The sequence below is a fragment of the Pezoporus wallicus genome, unplaced genomic scaffold, assembly GCF_028554395.1.
Source record: "Pezoporus wallicus isolate ANWC-B61680 ecotype Strahan unplaced genomic scaffold, APGP_CSIRO_Pwel_v1 scaffold_3294, whole genome shotgun sequence".
Lineage (NCBI taxonomy): Eukaryota > Metazoa > Chordata > Aves > Psittaciformes > Psittacidae > Pezoporus > Pezoporus wallicus.
The window spans coordinates 10,837,995-10,861,697 of record NW_026635478.1 but is presented as its reverse complement, the minus strand read 5'-3'; the positions used below and the strand labels follow the sequence as shown (position 1 = coordinate 10,861,697).

The 23,703-nt window shown below is 42.5% G+C and overlaps 1 protein-coding gene and 1 long non-coding RNA gene across 4 annotated transcripts in view; one reads left to right on the top strand and one right to left on the bottom strand.

Moving 5' to 3' along the window:
• Positions 1 to 18,273, bottom strand: part of ITPR2 (inositol 1,4,5-trisphosphate receptor type 2) — a 252,076-nt gene extending 233,803 nt beyond the window's left edge. For 2 of the 3 annotated variants that reach the window (XM_057427842.1, XM_057427851.1), the window contains exon 1: positions 18,121 to 18,273. In XM_057427842.1, coding sequence (XP_057283825.1) covers positions 18,121 to 18,212 — 92 coding nt within the window. In that variant the 5' untranslated portion in view covers positions 18,213 to 18,273. Of the gene's footprint in view, positions 1 to 14,865; positions 14,891 to 18,120 lie in introns of those variants that run through there. The other variant, XM_057427858.1, reaches the window with a different exon arrangement.
• LOC130609200 (uncharacterized) lies at positions 3,892 to 11,638 on the top strand. Its single transcript, XR_008974731.1, has 3 exons — positions 3,892 to 4,053; positions 7,721 to 7,777; positions 11,534 to 11,638. It is a non-coding gene; the product is annotated as an uncharacterized LOC130609200 (long non-coding RNA).
• Positions 18,274 to 23,703: the final 5,430 nt, after the last annotated feature.

Here is a 23,703-nt window from a genome sequence, read left to right as displayed (position 1 = left end):
TTTTACCTTACTCTGTTTATTACAGCGCTTCCTTTCATTGTGTGCTTGGGGAAAAAAAGAAAAATCATTTCCCCTTCTCCATTCACCATCAGGGCCTGTCACAATGCTGGGCAAGCAGCTGCTTAGCACTGGCTAGCAAGAGGCACTGCGGAGGAAGGACCTCAGGGCCAGCTCCTCTGCACCCTGAGCAGAGCCCTGACTGCAACTTGTAAGGAACTACTGGGAGTTTTTATGACCATGACTGCCCAAAACATGCCCACCAACAGGTGGGTGAGGAAGGGGCAAAATCCAACATGTGGAAAAGGCCAGCAGTGAGACAGCACACTGACAGCCCGTGTCTCAGGGAGATGTAGCACAAGGGGGCACGAGCCCTGCACCTGCTGGAGTGAGCTGGGGAAAACAACATGAGTGGCAACAGGAGAAAACAAAGGACTTGGTTTGAAGAAGACCATGCAGCTACCACAAGGAACTGGAGCTAGGTGAGAATGTGGTGGGTGATGGAGTAGTCATCATTACTTACTCCTGCATGACCAGCACTCAGCCAGTGTGGTGAGAACCATGGAGGCACACAATGGGAAGCTACCTGTTTCCCTTTTTGGATCTGTTGGTGCTCTCCGGCTACTCTTTTTTATTTTCTTGATGGAAAAATAAAAAAAAAATAAGTGGGCTACATTCTAGCAGCCCTTCCCAGAAAGAAAATGTTCCACTTTTCAGGGTACTATGTGTGTTCCATTTCTTTATGTTAGTGTATAGTCTTAAATGCAATTACAGGAAAGCCTGAGATCTTGAGGTTTGTATCCATGCCGCCCTGGCTCCCATAGTGACTTTGACTGTAGCAGCAAGGCTGCCCTGCTACTGGGCAGTTTCCCTGGAAGGGGAATGTGAACACAAAAAAAAAAAGGAGATACCAAAATTCCCAGCTAGTTTCAAGTTAAATAAACTAATTGCTGCACACAACCCCATTTTAAAAGTCCTGCTAAAGTCAGCCTAATATTGTGCAATAACATTCATCACAGTAAAACTATTCTAACCTTCTCCTTATCACTCCACAACCCTCTCGGATGCCTTATCACAAGAAGTCAACCCAATGCCTGGCACATTCAGTGCCTTAGCTACGATTCCCTGTTCATTTGTGTATAGTAAATAATACTACTCAGCTATAAGCTGATCTGAAAAGATAGTATAGCACCCCACCCGAAAATCAGCTCAATTTTTATCACCTTTCCAGATTTGATTACATAATCAAAAAGCCAATCCACTAGCTCTCTGATGCAGCCTTGTGTAGGCTTACACAGTTTCTTCTCCAAGTCAAACAGCACCACATTGTCTGGGGTAATCTCATCCACTCACATAAACAATTAGTCTGCTATATTTTGATTATCACTTCCGTTTAAGAGGACATTGAGAGATGCTTCAGCCTGAGTGGCAGAAGGTCTGGCCTCCTGCTAAAACAGACATGCTCTTCTCAAGGTTCTTTTCCAACTGCAAAACATAGCTGCCAGCCTTGCCCCAAGTACCTCGCTGAAGCAGAGCTCTGTTCTCATTTGACACACGGAAACAAACCAGCATGCATTTAGGTGATGCCTGACACTTTTTTGAGTTATAAGACTCATAGATCACATATTCGATAAAAGAACTAAGTTGACCCAAATGCAGGAAAGAGCAAAAGTAAATACTGAGCTATTTCATTCAATTCATGTTACAGCCTTTCAGAGCTTGACTGTCTCTAAGCAACAGTGAACTCCATTAGAACAAATCATCTACTAAATTGTTTAAGTATATGAACTCCTATTGCTTAGAGAGTGCCGAGCAGCACTCATGTAAACTGTTTGATTTGAACAGTGACATGCAGCCATGGATAAAAAATAGCTCACAGAGTAAATGTATATCCACGGCCTCAGTGGTTTGAAAAACTATTCGCCAATCAAAAGGTAGGATAATCCCTGATACTGCAATCTACTCATATAAATTCTTCCATCAGTGTAGTGCCCTAAATGAGACATCAGAAGTTAACTGCTCTCCTGTGAACCATTAAGATAAAAACAGATATTGGTTAAACCTAAATGGATGATCTTTCTTAGAAAAATGGAAAGCAGAGAGGAGGATTTATTCTACTGCATTTGTATATGCTCCTTGCTACTCTGGCAGCTTAAAAGGAGTACAAATTGTTCCCATGCCTCACAATGTGCACTTCATCTAGCTGGTCTGCAGCTCTGTGTTAGCAATTATGTGAATTGGAAGTGAGCTTGAGCCTTTGTTGTTTATTTTTTTTCCCTGCTCTTCAATCTGAAGAGGTTTTAGAACATTTTTGTTTATTTTTACCTTTGAAGTTCAATTTTTTTTCTAGGAAATGAGCACTGAAAATAACTGTTTGTTTGTATGTAAAGCTCTGTGTTTATACAAAAGAAAAGTTTGTCTCCAACTTGTCATCCTGAAATTAGAAAAAGGTATCACAGCACTTATGTTCAACGAAGTTGTGCAGAAGTTCCCGACAACTAAATTTGTGCAGATCTTGTCATAGCTGCGGAGGAGACTTTTAACTGGCATTCGGATCAGATTCTCTGCTGACTTACTCTGGCAACACAGTGCCCAGAAAACACCTGACTGGCCAGCACTCAGTTCACCACCTGCAAGGGACGGCACAAATATCCCACTTCCCCTCCTCTCAATGCACATTAGCAAAAGTGGCAGAAGCAAAATAAGACTTCCCAGCACCACTTAGCAATGCTCTCTGGCCAAGGGCCGTTTGAAAGCAGTTACTTCCACATTAGTGCTAAGTGAACCAGAAATCCAGACACACAAAAATTCATCCGGCCTCTCAGGTTTCAGTTTAAGGTGGGAACAGTACCTTCAGAACACAAAAAGCCATTAGCTAGCTGAGGCAGTGCTGAAGTCCTGACCACTGCCTTTCCTCGGAGAGTTCAGCCTGTACAGAAATTATCTCAAGTCATTTACATCTATACCACTATAAAGAGCCTGACAGCTTCTTCCAGGCAACCCTCAGTCCCTTCACATACACTGTTTAACCTGAAAGGTTCTACCTTCAGTCTAGGGACTGGATAGTGGTAGTCATCTGCCCATCTCCCAAGATAAATCTCTAATCTGGGAAAAAAACAGAGCATCTCCTCCTTCCTGCAAACAAAGAGGAAACCAAAGCTCATTGGTATCCCAAAGCTCAGAATTGCTTGATTTGTCAAACTACACTAGAAGAAGAAATTGTGCATAATAAGGTTGAATCTTTAGTGATAACCATTTGTTATCTACTGTTTGGGTTGTGTGGACCCCTTACTGCTCAAATTTTCCCTTCAACATCCTCCCACCAGCCACACAAACTGCAAGTGCTGCGGCAGAAGCAGCATCAGTAGTGCAAAGATGTATGCAACTGCCACACAGACTGCTCTTTCAGGACACCAGAGCTCAGTAATGGGGACAAAACTGGCTTCCTGCTGCTCCACAACTTACACAGTAGATTAAATGCTGAGGAACTGCAGTGAACCAGCTCTGGCTGCATAGCCCAGAGACCAGCACCAAACACCACACAGAAAGAGCTACCAACATATTTCATTGGATGCATAGGAAAACCATCTTCTTCTTCTAAAATAAATAGCCTACCTCATGTCACTGAGAAGGATTCAGTCCCGATTAGATAGAGAAGGACCAAGAATTCATATAAGGTATTTAAGGCCCAGCTTACATAACAGATCCATAGCTCTTCTGACTGCAAAAGTCAGGGAGAAAAACTGCACCTGTTTTTAGAAATAATGAGTGCCTTCATCAGTCCTTAGAAAACGAGCACTCAGATCTGATTCCTAAAACTACCATCACATAGAAACATCCTGTTCTTGAGCAAAAGCAGACAGAACATAGAAATTCCAAAACTCCTTCAACAGGTAACATCATCTACCTACCTAGATACCCACAGCCAAGGTGCAGAGACCACTCTGAGGGTATTTGAAGGTACTTGAACACATTTCATCACTCAGGCAAGTCTGGGAATACAGTATCTTTGGCATCCTCACAGAACTCAAATGACTGGAAAGAAGTACTGACAAGGTATTTTCAGTTCTTTCAGGCTAACGGGATAAATACCTCTAGTCCTTCTACGATGTCTGCTAAACCAAGAAAATAGATGAAAAGCAGCTACTGACAAAATACTTTCTTTCAGCTGAGCTTGCTGGAAATGCTGCTCTTCATTCTTTGATCTGGACATAAACTTCAATCAGTTCCATGCAGATCTTTAATCCACTCACTTGTCACTACAAGCTAGACTATTATAATGCATGTGCATCAACAACATACAAAAAGGAGGTACGAAGTGCAACTGAGACTGAATCTCCTTGATTCGTTTATGTCCCACTCACACCCAGTCAATTCATGAACTCCTTTAGGCTCTCCTCTAAAAATATGTCCCAGAAATGTTCATGTTACCAAACAGGCTTGAACAAGCTTTTCCAGTCTAGCGTTTGATCTTCTGCACAGTCCACATCACCCCAAAATATCTTTAAAATAAGAGATTTGCTTTATATTGAAACAAAATAGCTTCTGGAGTATAATTCATGCTCTCATCCACTCCTAAGTTCCTCAAGGGCAATAGGATATAGTGCCCTAATTTCCTTGAGTTTATTAAATTAGGCAGTTGAAGGTATGAGTCCTTAATGACGCTACCACACCCCGATAGTGGGCACACTGAGCTACTGCATCTTTTACAGAAGCCCATAGTCTTGAAGACTTAGCACGATAGTTTGAATTTAAAATTCTCCTTTGACCCACAGATGGCTCACTCTTGACTCTAAACCTACAAAAATCACTCAGCAAAGTCTCTTCTACTTCCAGAGTCCTTTGTTGCCTGACTTTACAAGTGTCAGGTGATTTTGTGAAGTCAGTAATTATCACGTCAATGGACAATCATAACTATAAATTCTCCGGCACAAAAAAACCCTGAGCTCTTCAACAACACACTCCATCGATGCCCCAACAAGATACTGTTGCACAGGTGATTTCTCTCTCTCCTATCTTGCAAACATCACATTTCCTGCACCCTCTTCCACATCCTGCTTATACTTCACCAAATGGTACTTTTTTCAGATCAGCTAAGATTCTTGCAGCCTCCCCAAATTCAGTATTTGCAAAGCCACAGTACAATTTCTGAACTAATATAACCTCCCACATACTATCTTGTTTCTACACTCCCAGCTTGCCTGATGCAACCAGAAAACCTTGATCTTGCCATTCTCAGGGGATGCTACACTTTAAGATGATGGCAAGAGCCCATTATCTCTCCAGATGCTCTCCTGGGAAAGCCTTTGGCTGCTCCGAAGTCCATTCCAGGAAAAATATATTCTTCGAGTGGATGATTCAGGAGGTTTGCATCTTATTCAGGAGGTTTTGCTTGTTATGAGAAGGAAAGAAAAAGTGACCGCTTTTTCAACAGTCATTCCTTGAAATAATTATTTGATCTTCTACCTAAAGCTGCACCTGGAACTAACCTCCAAAGAGACTTCATCTGGGTGAGGCATCAAGGTCACCCTGCTGCTCCCAGATCTGTGAACACTTGTAAAAGCATACCCATAGTAATTCCTACAACTAAATGGCAAGTTGTTCCCAAGGTGCCTCAGCATAGTCCTGACTCTGTACTTCTTCCTTACGTAAATTACACTGAAAATGTCAGGAATTGTAAGCACCAACAGGAGTTCTCCCCAGGTAGTTCAAAAAAATGTTGTCATACTTCATCACCTTCTAAATTTCCCTTTATTTTTTTATCTATCTTTCCTCATCTGGATAACTGATCTGCAAGATAAGTGATCTTCAAGTTCATTTCCAAAGTCAAGTCTCTGCTGAAGCTCAAACGCAAAGCAATCCGAAGCTTTCCTCATCTGTATTTTGTGGAGAAACAGATCAGGATCAGAGCAGATATATTTTCACCATCCCATTGACTCACTTTGCTGTTTGAGAGTGGGTATATTGTCTGCTCATTTCCCAAACTTGTCCAGAGAGTTCTAATTGCTGCCCATACAAGGTTTCACTTTCATCTGCAAATGATCATTCAAAGAGTTCACTTAGGAAACCTCTTTGCTTTCACTCCTTCTGATGCACCCAAGGTTTTTTTTTGTTGTTTTTTTTTAAGATGTCATTTTTATTATTTCTTCAATTCCATTTGCAGGGCTTCCAGTTCTTGTATTAGAAGTCATAGCAATTCTTTCTGGTCTCTTTTGAGGGTGCAGGTTTTATTCTGTGATTGCTTCTTGCGCTATGGCTCCACGGGAACACCTATCACAAATTTCCATTTTGGAAGTTGGATCCACCTAATGATACCAGGTTAACCTTATTCACAAGTAATAGGACAGTTCTGGAGACTTAAGGGCTGTTTCCACTATAAAAAAAAGTTTAAGATGGTATAAGGCATTATCTTGATCATTTATTCAGAAAGAATTTATAAATTCTTGTTTTCCTCGACACAGGAGAAATCAAATAGCAGGAGTTTATTTAACTACAGTTTTCAGAGAGAACAGTGCTCAGTAGCACACTCATTTTTATTGTCCTTGGGTCAATATAACAGGTTTTGTTTGGCTACGACTGAGGTTTTTGTCCTACATTCTCTGTTATTCTGGTCACTTAGGCCTGCATAGCTCACCCAGTCGATGCTGAATTTCTTTCTGTGAAGCTTCTCGGGTAACAGTGTTCAGCTGTTGCTCAGACTTTAACAAGTATATGTGCTTTGGGTGGTGACTTCTGTAACTTCAGCTATCTGGTTGAAGAAAGGAGGAAGGATTTTATCTCACACCTCCATTACAAATGAAGAACAAATTAATTACAAATCAGTAATTATACTTGCCAGTGTCAATGAGGTTCCACCCTATGTATGAGCATGACAGTAATGCCAGCATGCATAAAACTCCTCAGCACTTTGTTTTTGTAATGATAAACTTAATTCTGCATCTTTAAAACACACAGTTGACACACGAAAACTTAAAAAAACTAACTAGTTTTGTCACATCTGGCTTACTCCCAGGCTCACCATGAGATAAACCAATTTATGCAGCTTAGCACGGAACATCTTACCAGATCAACATTTATAAAACCTGGCCCAGAACTTGGAATCTTTGGTAATGTTTCACAACATGCCTATGACCCTGTGCAAATTGCTCCTCTGCTTGAGTCCCATCCCTTATTACAATATTTCTTTTCAAACATACATAGATCTATGCTTGAAAATTCAAACCAGCGTTGTCCCAGTTCCAGCTCTGCTAAAGTAAAATGATTCTATTGAAAGCAACCTATCAGAGTAGAGAGTTTAATCTGCCACAGAAAGAAAGTGGACCAGGTGAAACAGTCCCATGGACAGGAGCTTGACTCCACCAGCCTAATACACAGTTTTGTTTCAAATAAGGTGTCATAACAGAACTTTACATGTAGTGGTTTTACTATAGCCTAGATATTACATGGGGGGGGGGGGGGGGGGGGGTGAGGGGATATGGTAATTACTCCTTACATTCAGTGGCAGAAAAACCTGTCCAACTACAAAAGTTAATACAGACAAGACTTATTGCCTGCCAGGTCCTGACCTTGTTTGTTTTTGCATGAGAAGCCATTTCTCACAGAAACTGAGCACAACTCTAACCCAAATGTTGCAGCTGCCCAGGGTCCATAGCAGTGCTCTCTCTGAAGAGCTGGATGCCTGCCTCTGAATGGCTTCATGATCAAATCCTAATCTTTCTTTTAGTATGCCTGCAGATTTAAGCAGGGAAGCAGAAATCTTAACTTGGATCCTCTTCAATAGGTTCTTTAAAAAATTGCCTCCTGACATATTTGCAACTTATGTCTACAAATTTGCAGATGTAGAATATACACCTCAGACCACCACTGGAAATAATGTCATAAAAATTTGTTATATCTTTCACTTAGAAAAAGTAACTAAGAAAATGGCAAACTGTCACCTACAGCCTGACATAAATAAGTTATTACCTCCTCACCAACCCCAAAAAGGAAGAAATCCAGTAAATTTTCTATATGTTATTTTGTACTTTTATCATTTAAAGGCATGACTTTTTTTTCTGTATTCTACTATCGTTTACAAATAACATACTATTATGATGGCACCAATATGCAAGAGTATCTACAAAGTACCTGACAATCTGATTTTAAACTTGGACTTCCTGTATTCACAGAAATACTCAGATTTACTGCTCTTACAGCAACACGGAAATCCAAACTATTAATTACAACAGTTTGGCAGTAAAGCTTGACTTACTAAGGCTCTGTCTTCAACCTGAGAAGCGTTACAGACATTGCCCTGCCTGATGTAAAGCCTCATTTTAGAACAATGAAATTCCACAAGCCTCTCAACACTCACTTTTCAGCTCCCTCTGAAGAGTCAAGCCCACTGGTCCCTGTTTTTCAAATCTGGAAGAGGAATGAAGCCTACGGACTGGCACCCTCACGCATGGCAGACAGCAAGGAGCAGACGGTGCATTCAGCTGAAATTGAGTCTACCTTAGCAAAAGGCAGTAACCTAGTTGGAAATTGTCCAAGATATCAAAGTAATACCACTAACACGCAGTTAACCTTTTTCTCTTGGTGCGGTTTGCTGGGGTTTTATTAAGTGAAGGATTTCTTTCTTTTTAACCTAAGTAGCCTTAAAACTTTTATTCTTTGGTCGGAAGAATGGAACTTGCATTTGAACATTTTTCACCACTCATAACTGCACAAGGATCTGCTCTTAGTGTTTCAAACCCGACACCCAGTCTTTCCCAATATATTACTTCTGTTTCCTCTATTTATTGTTTCTGAACAATAAAAATACATTGGCCAGATTGAAAAGGTGACAGTGAATACTTTAGCAAAGCCCACTAATGTTTCAGTTACCTGGAACAACTGGGGAGCTCATCAGAAATCTGAGCTCAGTTAACTTTAAAACAAGATCAACAAAGTCAGGCAAAAAAAAAAAAAAGCACTGTTTCCAGTCTTCAGCACTGAGCTACCATTCGTTAGCCACCCCACCTGCAAAGCATGTATTCTGATTTTAAGTTAGTGGAAGAAAATTACTGCTCAACTCAAGGTACTTCTTACACACATTTCATTTGCAACAGTTCTTGGTTTTCGGCTTTTCTCCATATCCATGAAGGAGAAACTGAGGATATGCACAATTCATGGAATTCTAGGAATTGGGACTGTACAAATAACGTTGGGTATTGCCAGATTCAGAACAAAACTATACTGGTCACACCTAAATCAGCTGCCCTCTAAAGCTGCCTAGTTAAGTTTTCCACATCACAGTGCTCACGATTACACAACTACACAAAATTCCACAGACATCAGGATGTAGACGCAAACTGGAGGCAGTCAAAATTCCCCACGCTGAAATGAAACGCATCCTGCAGGTGTGGCTGGGGAGGCCTCAGTGGCTTGTGCCTGCTGCTCCTCCAGCTTTCATCCCAAGCACCCTCAGGAGGCAGGCAGGCAGCTCAGGTGGCTTGGAGTGTGGTGCTTGACCCACCCTTCTCTGCACACAGGAATACCAGCGCAAGTTTTCACTCAAAAGAGGATAAACCTTAAGAATGGGGTTGCTCTCTTTTAACTGTGGGCAGCAGGTACAAAAATCTGGGGCTTGCCATGAGTTTAAGCAGTTGTTTTCCCAATCCTCTGACTGCTTTCAACTGCCCTGCAACATCAATTAACTTGTGTGTGTCAAGTGCAGGGGGGAAAAAAAGCCTTTTGAAATACAAACAAATCTCTCAAAGAAAATCAAGATAAGAACTCCAAGCACTGGGTCATAACAAGTTTCTGTAGTTTGAAATTCATATGAAAAGCCTTGTTTCAGGGTTTGTTTGTTGATTTTTTTAAATGACGTTGATGTTTATCTGCCAGAGGTCAACGAACAAAAACTTGATTACTGTTTTAATATTAATTCTTTGTACAGAGAAGAGCTGTAGTAAGCTTAGCCTACAGTGTCAGATGGTAAAAAACACACTTGATATGCTCTTCTAGCTGCCTTCTACCAAGTAATTTCAACTCCATGCCATGTGGCAGAAACAACCTAAAGGGGCATTTCAAATGAACTCTACAAAATGTATTATATCAGAAGATTCCCAAAGTACCACAATACATTAGATATAATCTTAGTTGTTACAAAGCATTGGGCACTGCGTGCACTTAGTAAGTCAGCCATACATTGCAAACAAAGTTTGGACCAACACCAGTAAGAACTCCTGTGCTTTTACACAAAGAATTGCGTAAGATACCATAGATAATCTTAAAACTGCTATTTCTTTCTGAGGAACTTTGTAACTCAGGCACTCTCTTGGAGAAAGCAGTATTATTATGCATTTTGCTTAACAACACTGGAAACCCTGGGGAAAAAAGTACCAAATACTCAACTGTTTGAGAGCTCAGCGCAGACTTCCACCATCCGAAACACCAAAGTAAACAGGTGCAGTGACAAGCTGAGTTCTTCCATGTGAAGCAATTTGAAAAGAAATCGGGCAGTTTGCCAGTACCTCTTCTAGCTATTTTCTGTCAGAGGGAACTGCACATCTCTCAGCAACTGCCCATCATCCTCTGTTCCTCTTCAGCCCTGCTTCCCTTCTAACACGCGCCACCTTTTAAATCACGCAAATCAGTTACTGCCCCACCACACACACTTACCTCTTTCCGCACACCCTTGATCTGCTGATTTCACTACCACCTCACCCTACATTCACCAACATACTTCTGTGCACCCATCTCCCCCTTCTCCTCTTCATCATCCCTGCGCCAGCAACCTGAGGACTCAGAGGCCAAGAGAGACTGTTTTCCCTGTTCTCTGCAGCCTATAGCAACTCATGGTCACTCATCAGCCACTGGAAGTAATAGCAAGGAAAATCCTACTCAGGTGAAGCCCACAGAGGGCTGGGGCAGCTTCTGCACAGGCAGCATCTCAAGTTACCAAACTCTGAAACATTCTTGCTAGTGCACAAGGATCCCCTAAACTAGAGGCACAGAAGGCCAGCTACTGAGCAACAGGAAGAGGGCAAAAAGCACTCATGGACATGGTTGGCAAAACCTTCCTGAAATTTATGACAATTCACTTAACTTGCCAAGCCAAAAGGTAAACCTGAGCAGAAGATCCAGAGCTGCAGGAGCTCTGGAAGGGGAAACTTATACCCAGGTAGAACTCACAGTAAAAGAGCCCCATGCAGCCCAGCCTGGTCAATGACTTAGGGTCCTCTTTATTTTTAAGCAATAAATAAGAACTGTTTCAAAAGACCATGCTTTGGACAATGATTTGTTTCTATTCAACAGCAACCAATAAATGCAAACAAATGAGTGTGAGAGGTAGACAGAGACAGTTGGAAAAACAGCACTAAAGCAACAAGACTACTCCTGACAGTCTTTTGGCTACTACAGCCAAAATAGTCCCTCAAACCTCAAGCGATTTCCTTAACTCTGTTTCCAATTTTACAATCAAAACCATTACCTTGCTAGAATGTAGTTTCTTGGTTTAAGTTTGTTTCATGCTTGAAGTGAACTGAGGTAGTAATTACTTTTACTTCTCCAGAGATAAGGAACCTAAAGCAGTTGAACAGCTGAAGCTTTCCTGTGCCCAATGGGAAAGGAAGCTGTAAATTCTGGGAACTGGGACTCAGCTCCCACACAGCTGTAGGTGAGGTTGGGACCTCTTGGTGCCCAGTGCCAGCAGAGAGGAGAAACCACTCAAAAAGCAGTCCAAAAAGTCAGGGTTTAGCATCATTGTACAGCTGAAACCAGAACCTATGTCAGGAAGTGTCCACATCTACATAGCAGTGGAATTACTGATTCAAATAATTAGATGGAATCAGATTTACAAATAACAAATGAAGGTTTAAAATAATGTCATAAGGGGGTTTATGTCCTTAATATAACTAAAATATGCGCCTTTAAGTAAGTGACAAAACAAGACAGACAAAGAAAATGGCAAAATCCTGAACTACCATTCACGTTACTTTCTCCAGTCTTTCCATAAATACCCCTAATCAAGTATATCAAAGTCACATGAACTTCACCAATCTCCCTTTGGTACAAGAAGTAACAGACCTTTCAAAGCAAGCAGAAACCAGACTTTCAAGTGCATTAAATACACGTGCAGAGGACACGGCTTTGTGCTATTGCCCAACAAACAGGCTCAGGCTTCAGCCGAGCAGCAGCAGCAGCCTGCACCATTAAGAGTGAAGAGCAGCAGGTTTCAAACACGTCGCCGTGCAGTAAAACACTTGACTGAGCAAAGGTTCATGCACTTCTTAGAAGATAATGTTCCAAGCTAGGGAAGGCAAAGACTGATCTGACTCTTTCTTCCACAGCACTTTTAAAATACAGGATAACCTTGATTTCTAGTGAGTCTGAGAACTACGTAAAGGTTGTTTAGGTAATCCCCTCATTATGTAAAAGTAAGTTAAATCAGACTTAAAGTTGTACAAGTTAAACAATCTCCTGTCTCCTTCCTGACTACTCCCCACATTACCCACAGGCCAGGTGAGAACTACAGAAATTGTAATAGCCACCACTTGTTTCAATTCAAAATTGGAATCCTCTCTCATTTCCATTACTACCACAAAATTTATGGGTAAACCCACTTTTACATTATTAAATCAATTGGTTTCTTCCCCAAGCCAAATTTTCTCCCTACTTCTGTTTTATAATGAGCTCTTTGAACCAAGGATATTTCATTTTAGTGCCCAGTCTCATAAATCATAATTCCGTAATTAAGTCTAATCCTATATTCCTTCACACCCAAGCTGTGTTCTGTGTGCGAGTAAAACTTCTGAAACAAACCAACCCCCTCCAAGGCTCATTACTTGCCACATTCTCATAAGGGTGCTTTGTGGAAAGCTTTGCCTCATTGTTTATTTAAAGACAGCACTGTTGTTAGAATACTTGCAAAGAGCATCAAAATAAGGTCGTTATAAATGGCAAAGCTGGAGCTGTGCCTAATTGCTAATGTGAGTGGATAATCACAGAGGATATAAGCTTTGATATATGGTTTAAGTTGCAAGGTGTGCAAGATACAGCTGTATTTATATGTCTACATATCTGCTTATGTGGCATTTATTGTAAGATCAATGAAGGTGTTTAATAATGCATATAATATAGCTTATGCTTATGAAAGTTATCACAGAAAAGAAATACACCATATAGCTGAAAAATGTACATTAGCATACAAAGTAGCTGCAGAATTCACTCCAGTGTTTTTGCATTAGGAAGCCAACCAAGGCAGCATAGCTCTGAAAATGCTAATCCTACAGTATTTAAGAACAAAAGAAAGAACCACGCAATCAAAACTGTCAGATCTCATTGGCACTGTGAGACCAGAGGCTAAAGTACCTAGGTAATAAAACATACAGGTACCTTTGCTTGTACAGGAAAGCTGAAATTCAGCTTCTCTTCCTTCTTCTAGGTATTATTTGATTCTGTATGTCTCAGAATTCAATTATGAGTAATTTTAGTTATGCCACTCTCACTTTCTTCAGGCTTTTCATTCTTTCTGACTAATTAGGTTTTGTCATCTGGCACAAGACAAAAAAAAATGGATATTAATTAAAGGACACATACTCTGCTCCTTAACCATAGCTTACATTTTCAGACAGTAGGAGGGAAGGGTAAAAAGAATAAGCACACTGATGAATATACTACATTGGTGTGTTGTAAGCACCATCAGTCACTACATCTTTTTTCTCAGCACCATCCTGAGGCCACCACGATTACATTTTAGCCTTTGCTGTATTCAGAATGTTTTGATTTATACTGTTCTATAAGCACTTTCTACTTAATCCCGTCTTTTCACAAAGCATGACTGACTCAATCTGTGTGAAGTCAAATAAGATGATTAATGCACAAAAGCCCAGGGAAGAAGCCTCAATAAAACTGCGATACTCATTTCAAATCAGAAAGTTCTGGCAAGCACTTCCTCAAATTAACAGAAGTTGATCAACAAAAATCAACATTAAACTCAAGAAAATTACTCCACAACACACTTCTTGCTGCTAATTACAAGTAAGTCTCAGCACCCCTTGTCATCCACCGTCATACATTACCTAGCAGGCAGCTCCTGCTGCATGCTCTGTTAATTATGTTCCATGAGGTTTCTCACTGCTATGGCACAGAAGTGTATTTATGGAGGTGAGACAGGAATGCAGCTACTGATGGTGACTAACAGGCCCATTGTCAAATTTTCCTACAGCTGATGCTGGCTATTGCCATTACTTACTTTTTGTTCCGCCTCTCCAACTGAGAATATTTTTCTCCCCCTCACTGTACCGACTGGTGATTAATAGCAGCTCTAATTCCCAGCATGCACCGTTACCAACATTTGCAGCTAAAATACTGGGGAAGGTGGTCTTGAGGTTCAGACACTGGTCTAGAACAACTTAAGATGCCTGGATTCATTGCCTAGCTCTGCCACATATCTCCTTTGGGACATAAAGTCTCCAACTGTGCAAAAGCTAAATCACACTGAAACCTCAAAAATCAGGGGGGAAAACACCCACATTATTAGTACAGTTCAATAATCCAGTACCACATATATCTTGAAATAGCAGAAAGCTAGCCATAGGTTTAAATTCCTTTTCCCAAACTTTTTCTTTTCTGTACTAAATTGCCACTGGCAGTTTATACATTCAAAAGCACACTCCTTCTTATTTAAAAAAGGGGGAAAAGGGGAGCCCAGAGAGCACTGAGATTGGAAAAGCCAGGCTGTACATCGTCAGATGGATACAGGAGGAAGAATTTGGAGCAGTGCTGCCTGACCTCCTTGCCCCTGCCCCCATCCTACACTACAGTGCTAGCCCCAGATGCGGAAGAGAGGTTCAGTTTCCTCTTCTGACTAAGAGGGATCAAATCTGAAAGCAGAGTCCTCACGCTAACATCCAACAGCTATTTATAGTAAAGAAGCAGTATAGAGACAAGGACAGGAGCACAGGTTCATTCCAGCTGAAAGAAGTGCCCCAGCCTTTTGGGTCCTATTTACACAATCTCATGGTTCCAGTGATTCTCAAACCTTTTTTGTAGAAGGCATGGAAGGGCACTCCTGCCTTCATCTGGCACCACTCAGCACCCTAACCTGGACACAGGGCCAAGAGGCACAGATCCCCTATGTCCTGAACAAGAAGGTTAGGACATTCTAAACTGCCTGAGAGCAAGATATCCACACTTAAGGCTATAGTAGATATTATGCTGACCCTACGCTCGATCTGAATAGCTCAGCTGCATCTTTCTCCGGGCTCTAAATTTCCTGGGAAAACGGAACAAGTGAAAATTTCTGTACCAGCAAGTGAGCAAAAACTATTCTCATATTGATAATATAAACTCACAAATCAGCCTTTGCTTAGGATTCTCCCTCAAAACTAATCTGTTGAGCTGGTTCTTCAAGAAGTAAGGTCCGCTGACATGACAGACCTCTCCCGCTTGGAGAGGTGCTATGAACTTTTTAATCTTATTTATAGAATGGCCTCGCTCATGCTTTGTTTAAGAAACAATTAGCCTTTGACAGCTTAAAATAAACAGGACTCTCTCCCTGCTGCAGAGTCACTAGACCTGAGCTAGATTTCAGGCTCTTGCATGAAACTACCTTAGTGTAAGTGACAAGATAGTTTGCCTAGCACCTTCAAAACCCTGAGCAATAGAACAAGGACCCACATCAAGTCAAATAAAGTGAGCCAACAACCATTCCTGCTCCTAAACCATTTTGTCCTTACCAACAAGAGGCACCTCTGGAAGACAAGGCCCCCTCTTGTCAGGTGTTTGCGAACAGAGGACTTGCAGGAACACAGAAGATGCAGGAGTTTAGCAGTGGATGCATGCTAGATGTGCAGCTGGGCAAACTTTTTCCCTGAACATACAGCTGCTTTTTCTGCCTCCTGCGTTGCTGCAACAGGTCCAAAGGCAGAAACGGCAATAGCTGGCACAGATAAACGTGACTTGGCATCACAACTTTGTATTTCAGTCCAAGCTCTTGTACCACCAGCAGAGGGGTCAGCATTCCCATCTAGTAGACATGAGAGTTTTCCACTTCACCTTTCCTTTAAGGCCTTCATTCAGGTTGTCAACTCCAGCCTCCTGGCTCTGCAGCTGCTTTTACCATTTCAGGGAGCAGGGCTCAAAAAAAGCTGTACTGAAAAGCTAACAGAGGTACATCAGCATTCTTGAACTCCTGGCCTGCCAAAGGAGAGACACACACAGGAGTCCAGTTTCAACCCCAGTGGTTTTCTTAGGCTGGGTTAGCTGGTCAAAAGAGATCCTAGGTAGTCTCATTAGGGTGTTGGCTTGAGTTCAATTATTTCTTCTGGTAAAGATTTCCCAGGTGCCTTAGGCAAGCTTTGATCTTGGCTTCCTATCTATAGAACCAGGGGTAAATGTCCTGCCTTAACTCCAAGGGATGAGGAGAGGACCAGAACACAGGAATGCCAACATGCATTCAGGCAACACACAGTTGTACAAGCACCAGTCACAGCAGAAATGTCTATGAGTGCAGATAAAGCAGGTGTTCTCAGAAATGAGGAATATGTCTCAACACAATGAAAAGTGGAAAGTATGGCAAATTTAGCTTCCCTCAGATAACAGAACACAGCAATGAGACAGAACAATGAAACCAAACAATGCATCAGTAAGTTATGCCAACAAAAGAGAAACACTGGGGTTACAAGAATAAGAAGCAATATCCAGTTATTAACAGTTGCAAAAAGCAAACATTTTCATACAGGATCTAAAATTACAAGAGTCAGCAAAACAAAAGGAGATGTGAGACAAAATAGAATTGCTGATAGAGAAGGCGCAAAATTAACAGAGGAACAAACACTTGTCAACAGACAAAATAAGTGAACAGCAAGGATAGGAAGTAATAACAAGTTAAAAAAATATAAGGGACCTCAAACACCAGCTCTTTTCCAGTAAAAGTACCACATCAAGTAACTCAATTTGTTGTTTGCAATTTAATACTACTCTTTTTTGTCACTCTCAAGTCCCCCACTGAAAAGATCTCAGGACGCAGGGAGGCTAATATGACATAGAGGAGTGATACCCAGGCACATGTTTATTAGCAGCAGATCAGCCTTAGCAAGTTCAAGTGTATTCTGAAGGTACCACTAATGTTTAAACACCAAATGACACTGATATTTAACTACAGCTTGAGCTGCTTTGTCAATGGGATCACTACAAATCATACAGTACAGATGTTTCCAATGAGAAAGGTTTAAGGATGTGCTTAGTTAGGACACACCACCAACTCACTGAATCTACTGCCACTCTGCTAGGAACATCAGAGGCAACCGCTGCACTATCAGGGTGTATCACTACAACCAAACTACGTGGTAGTTTGCAGAAAGATATCAGTGTATTCTTATCATCATTCACTGTCGTTTTCTGTCCTGGATTCCAAAAAAGTGATTTAAAGCCGTCAACATTAATTTAAAAAAAAAAAAAAAAACTCAAGCAAGCTGGGTAGTTCAGTGAAGCAGCCACAGCTGAACTACATCTCTTCACTCTGCAAAGAGATGGAAGAGCTCGCAGGAGAAGAACCCCCATGAAATTAAGTATCAGATTATAAACATCTGATCGTTAACCACTGCACGTAAAGACTTCAGTCAAATGCAAACCAGAAGCAAATGGATGGACATTTAACGAGCTGATTATGGCGATGAGCATGACACGAATGCTACTGTCCTTCACTCTCCATCAAAAACGTCATCTCAGATATGCAATAAAATTAAGCTCGCATACACAAGCAGTTCCCCCTCCCCCAAGGACCACCGAGGTCTTTGGCTACAAGTAACGACTATATAAACTCATTTGGGCGCAGCACAGGGTTACTTGTACAGAGCGGTCCTGGCCTTTGGGTACTCCGGTTCTGGCTGGCCCGGAGGTGAAGCCTCGGCAGGAGCCGAGCGGGGAGCGCGGCCGGAGCCACGCCGGGCACCGCCACCCTCCCAGCCCCGGGCCTGTGCGAGAACTCTCTCTTTCCTCCCCGCTCATCACTTCCTACTTTCTTTCCCCCTCTCCGCCGCCGAGGTGGCGGCGGCAGCGCGCGCCGGCCGCTTCCTGTGCTGCAGCCGGCTCTGCCCGCGGGTCCCAGCCACTCCTCAGCGGGCACGGCCCCCAGCCCCGGCCCCTCACACTCACCCCAGCGTGCTGATGAACCCATTGACAGAGCCCTCCGCGTACAGGGACACGATGTCCCCGATGTACAGAAAACTGGACATTTTCTCACACATTTTGGCTCATTTTTTTGCTGGATTTCGCACTCCTCCCCTTAAAATTAAAAAAAAAAAAAAGGAAAAATAAAAGAAATAAAAATAAACCAAACTAAAACCGATCCAGACGCAGACGGGGCGCGGGCGCGCCGGGCGCTCAGCGTGGCCCCGGTGGCTCTGCGGGACGGCGGGCGCGGGAGAACATGAGCGCGGCTCCGCTGCCCTTCGCGGACCGCCACGGCTCGGCTCGGCTCGGCCCGGTCGCCGCGCCGCCTCCTGCGCCTCCGCCCCCCGCGGCCGCCCGCCCGCCTCCGCCTCCCGGGACCGCCCCGCCGAGGACACCCCGGGCAGGGGGTCGGGACCCCGTGGGGTCTGCACGGGTCAGGCTGTCCTTGCGGGAAGGAGGCAGCAGGATGGGGGCGCAGAGCGGGGAGGTGCGGTGGCTGGGGGCACCGCCTCTACCGGGAGGGCACGGTGGCCCTGTGCTTAATCACCACCCCCTGCCGCCCCCTGTTTTACGGCTTACAAACTTGTAGCAACAACCAATCCTTTACTTACTTATTTATTTTTAAATCAGAAGTTATCTGTGCTGCAGCCCTGTGCAGGAATTCCCACAGCGCACATTCCCGTCAGAAAGCTGCCACTAGTTTAATGAAAAAATACCCCCAAACGAGAAGACTCTACGTTCTGTAAGAGTTTTCTGCTGAGGAAAGAGGGGACACTTGCAGTCTCAGCACACTCCCCAGAGGGGTGGTGGGCTTCCAGCACTCCCTCCCCTAGCAAAGATAAGGCCCCGCAGACACAGAGGCACTACACAAGGCTGTAGCTTCAATAGCCAAAGAGGCTTACACGGGGCTGTGCAAATACACATCGAATCAGATCCCTGCCCAGAAAGGAGTACCAGCCCCCTGACATCCAGTCAGCTGCTGGAAGTGTTCAAAGGAAAGGCTATCGCCAGTGCGGGATTCTTGTTCTTAAAACCACCAGGAATTCTTAAAACAAAGAGGTGATTTCTACCAACAGTTTTAGGAATCAAAATATTTCTACTTTTTCTGATTTTCAGCTGTAGTTCACCTCCCTGAGACAGCTGTCCCAGTTACAAGCAAACTCAGACTACTGCTGGTCACCCAGTGTACTTCTCCAGCAGACTGTCTGGAGCTCATCCAGGTCTAAAACCTGATCAATACCAACTCTCAAACGATAAGAATGTAACTGTTTGCAGGAATGTGCAGTGGTGGAAGTGAGTAACAAGCTGAGGGGTTCACACTTGCATTTAATTTCCCACATTTACAGATTCCAGCCTTATCTCATTTCTTCTGAGCATACATTCTTGATATGAGAAGTGCTGTGTCTTCAAAATAATAATTAAAAAAAGTCTTTCCATATGGATGTATGTTAAAAAAAAAAAAGCAGCCTGTTATGCCATGCTAGGATTCCCTCTTTTGCTCTTCTACAGTGGATATTTTGGATGTCACCCTTTTTTTGTACCCACCAGGGTACAAAGACACCACCAAAGATCTGCACTTGCATTCTGCACATGTACACACGTGGGCTCTAGGTCTGACACTTGACCAAATTCTTCCAATTCAGTCTCCTGGAGTAACCACACAATTGTTAAAACATTTCTGGAAATGAGATGGGAAGAGCGCAAGTGCCAGAGCCCTCGTTCTGGATCCAGCACCTGTACAGAAAACCAGCCCCTGCACAGAGAACCAAAAATGAGGCGTTTCATACTGCCCAAGACACACATATTCAATCCCAAAGTTGGACTAAATTAAAACCTACCAGAATTAGAAACCAAAAGTCAGTGTAGCACAAGGCACCAAACAGTGAGAGAAGCAAAGGCTTCCTGCCCACATGCTGACCAAAGCAAAGAGCATTGATCCAGAGGCCTCCCTGGCACCACCACAGAGGCGTCAGGTGTTCTTATTCCATGAAAACCTGGTTCTGGACAGTTTGAACCTGGTGCCGAGCAGCAGAGGCTTTACAACGCATTGGCAATGTCCTTCACCCTCCTGACCCTGTATCTCAGCTGTTTTATACCAGGCTTTAATGGCCTAATTAAGATACTTCAGCCACAGAGGTTTCATGTTTCCCAGCAGTAAATGAAACTGTGGCGTGCCTTAGATCAGTGGGAGTTTTCCTGAGAATGGACTTCAGAACTTGGCCCAGCAGCAAGTTTGCCTGTCCTTCGTATGCCTGGAAGCAAATCCCCATTTGGGACTATTCCCAGCTGGGAAGGTTCAATTCTGTTGCCTAAACATAGGTTACTGGGGCCATTTGAAGTGTCCTTTGATACCTGAGACATCCCTGTAGGCTTTCAGCAGGGAAGCAAGACTGCCATGCCCTTGACAGCACTGCCTGCATGTGGGCAACTGAAATGTGCCCTCATGATTTGGCATTACAAGGTTAATTCAGGTCACTTTAGAAAATATTTAGCATTTGCTTCTTGTGGCAAAGCTTGAACTGATACACTTGCAGTCGCCTTTGACTCTTTTCCCCCTCAAGGAAATCAAGGCACTGGCTTCATTCTCCCTCATTTCTAGGCTTGTTCATCTTGGCTCAGGCTGGAGCATGCCAGCAGCTGAAAGCTGTTACCACCTCATAGCTCTCTAGTGATATATATGAAATGAACTGGAAATCTGAATCCAGTTCCAAGCAACAGTAGCTATTAACTAGAAATAAGTTACATTAAATCAGCATCTTTGGGGGGAAAAAAGTGAAGGTCAAACCCCAAGGGAGTCAAGTATTTAAGCAAATGCTTAATTTTAAATCTGCCTCGTTGAAACACTCCAACAGTCATTGAAGTTACCAGATATTTTGTACACTGAAAATAAGGAAGCACTTGCCCACCATTGTAGACCAGGTCTTACACTGGTACAAAGATCACCCTGAAAAAGCAGATCTGAGGAACCCTGCTGATTCTCTCCTTGCAGATGGAAATCTTAAGCAGTGACAAATGCTCTTCTACCATTTTTAACAATCATTAACCCTCTTTTATTAAAAATAATCATCATGCCTCTCTGAGTGCTCATTTTATGAAGATAGCATCTGGAAAAATTTAATTAAAATGAAAGATTTTGTCATAACATGTCTATGTAGAAAAAAATAAAGCATGGTCAGAGATGGTAATGGAATATTGTTTCATTTATCTGGAGCATAAATAAACCAAATGGTTGATAAATATGGATATTTTTACCATAGTTTTTAACCTCGCAATTAGCTGCAGGGTGAAGGTGAGGCTGCTTAGTCAATAACTGGAATATGTTTTCCATCAGTTATCTCTGGTAATCTTTTGTTCCAAAGCTAGGAACACAGGCTTCACCATGAAACAGAACCCAGATGCAAAAATCATCAGCTAGTGCTGACAGACTGCCCCAGTGCACATAGTATTCTGTACGTTGTAAAAGTGAAGAAGTCTTTCTTACTCAACTTTCATTTCTAGTCTATCACTTATTTTCAGGGAATAAAATATTTCTAGTGATGCCTGCAGTGGCATTCTAAAATTAGATCTCTATATAAAAGTATTTGGCAGTATTTTAATACAGGGAAATTTTACCATGATCTCTACATCCTTCCGTTGCTGAGGGACAGAAGAGAAGCAGTTCATCCAGAAAGGTCAACAGAAACAACCCACTGCTTCACTGAGCATCCCGTTTAGATGTGAAAATACACAATATTAGCATGACCTCAGACTGAAACTTGCCAAGTAAGTTAGACCTCATAGCAGCCTGCCAGTATCTGAAGGAGGGCTATATGGATGCTAGGGAGGGACTCTTCATTAGGGACTGTAGTGACAGGACAAGGGGTGATGGGTTAAAACTTAAACAGGGGAAGTTTAGATTGGATTTAAGGAAGAAGTTCTTTACTGTGAGGGTGGTGAGGCACTGGAATGGGTTGCCCAAGGAAGCTGTGAATGCTCCATCCCTGGAGGTGCTCAAGGCCAGGTTGGACAGAGCCTTGGGTGACATGGTTTAGTGTGAGGTGCCCCTGCACATGGCAGGGGGGTTGGAACTTGATGATCTTAAGGTCCTTTTCAACCCTAACTATTCTATGATTCTGTGATTCTAAGTAAATAGGCCAATGTCATTGTATTCTCTCTCCTTTTCCACCCCTAACTTCTTAGGAAGATGTCAGAATTTCCTGCTCATCTTGTCTAAACAGGGAAGGCTCTGACAGAAGTTGAGTTCTTTATGGATTTTAAAATTGTCTGATTGGAAAGACTTTAATCCCAACATCTACACAACCTACCTCTGGCATGAAGTTACAGATATATAGGCCACTTCAGCGGAAGCAAGCCGGACCGCTTAGAGGCTTATACAACAGGCAGCATTGATGTTTGTTTTCACGAAAGCAGAGGGTAGTGCTTTCCAGCTGCAGGGAAAAGAGGAAGAGAGAAGAATGCCTTTAACTGTTTTAATACAATAGATATAGATGGCACCAGGCCAAAACCCAAGCAGGCACCCCAGAGCTTTAGCATGCAAGTATATGAAAGTTTGGATGCAAAGCCTTGGGTTCTTTCTCATCTTTCTAATGGGAGAAAAAAAGAAGCACAAAAAGAAGAGAGTTCAGTCTATTCCAGACATCCAACTCTGATTTTAAAGTCCATCTGTAGCTAGAATATTTTTAATATACTTAAGCAATGCACAACTAAGAAGTTAACTTGAGGAAGGCCTGCCTTTTAAAGGCACCTAATAAAGTTTCACACACAAGCTGGAGACACCCATTACCTTGTGGATATTAATATTTGAGATAACCTAGCTCTTCCTTGAGCACAACGGCATTTCAAAACACTTGGATGTATAAAAGGTGGCGTTACTTGGCCTTCAAGTTGGAGCAGAGCATGCCAGAACAGCTTATTTTGACAATACCCGCACACAAGAATTGATTTATTGCTGGTAGTGCTTTGTTTTATTTTGCCTATAGCAAACGTCAGAGTACTAGATGATTTCTTGATAGATAGATAGCTGTGGGGACTCATTTTGCCTTTTTCCTGTCATGGGAGTTAACTCTTTGATGATGTTATTTTAAACAATACAATGGTATTGATGCCATACAAAATATTAAGCATCTGGTTAAAAAGAAAAGCAGAATACCCTGGAGAAAAAGAGGCCTGACAGAGATGAATGTTATTTAGTAACATAATAAGACAGGAGTGTAGTGAATCATACAAAATATGCGTCATTATTTGATTGAGAATGAGAAAACCAGAATACGGAGCACTTAGTGCTGGCCTACCCACTTTATTCAACATGGCTTAGCAGGAACAAAAAATTCTAGCTAAATGTGTGACACCCTGTTTTATAAAGGACTTGCTGTTGGAGAGAAACATTTCTCAACATCAAAGGTGGCCCTGAAAGTGAACCACTCTCACAAGTGACCTTCTGGGGGGTTTCCACTAGGGCACGGGTATGAGCTTTACATCCTCACTACCCAGGCACACTTGCTCATGGTATGGCATGTGTGCACAGACAGGGACTGGCTGACTTGCTACATCTGAATTTTAAGAGCT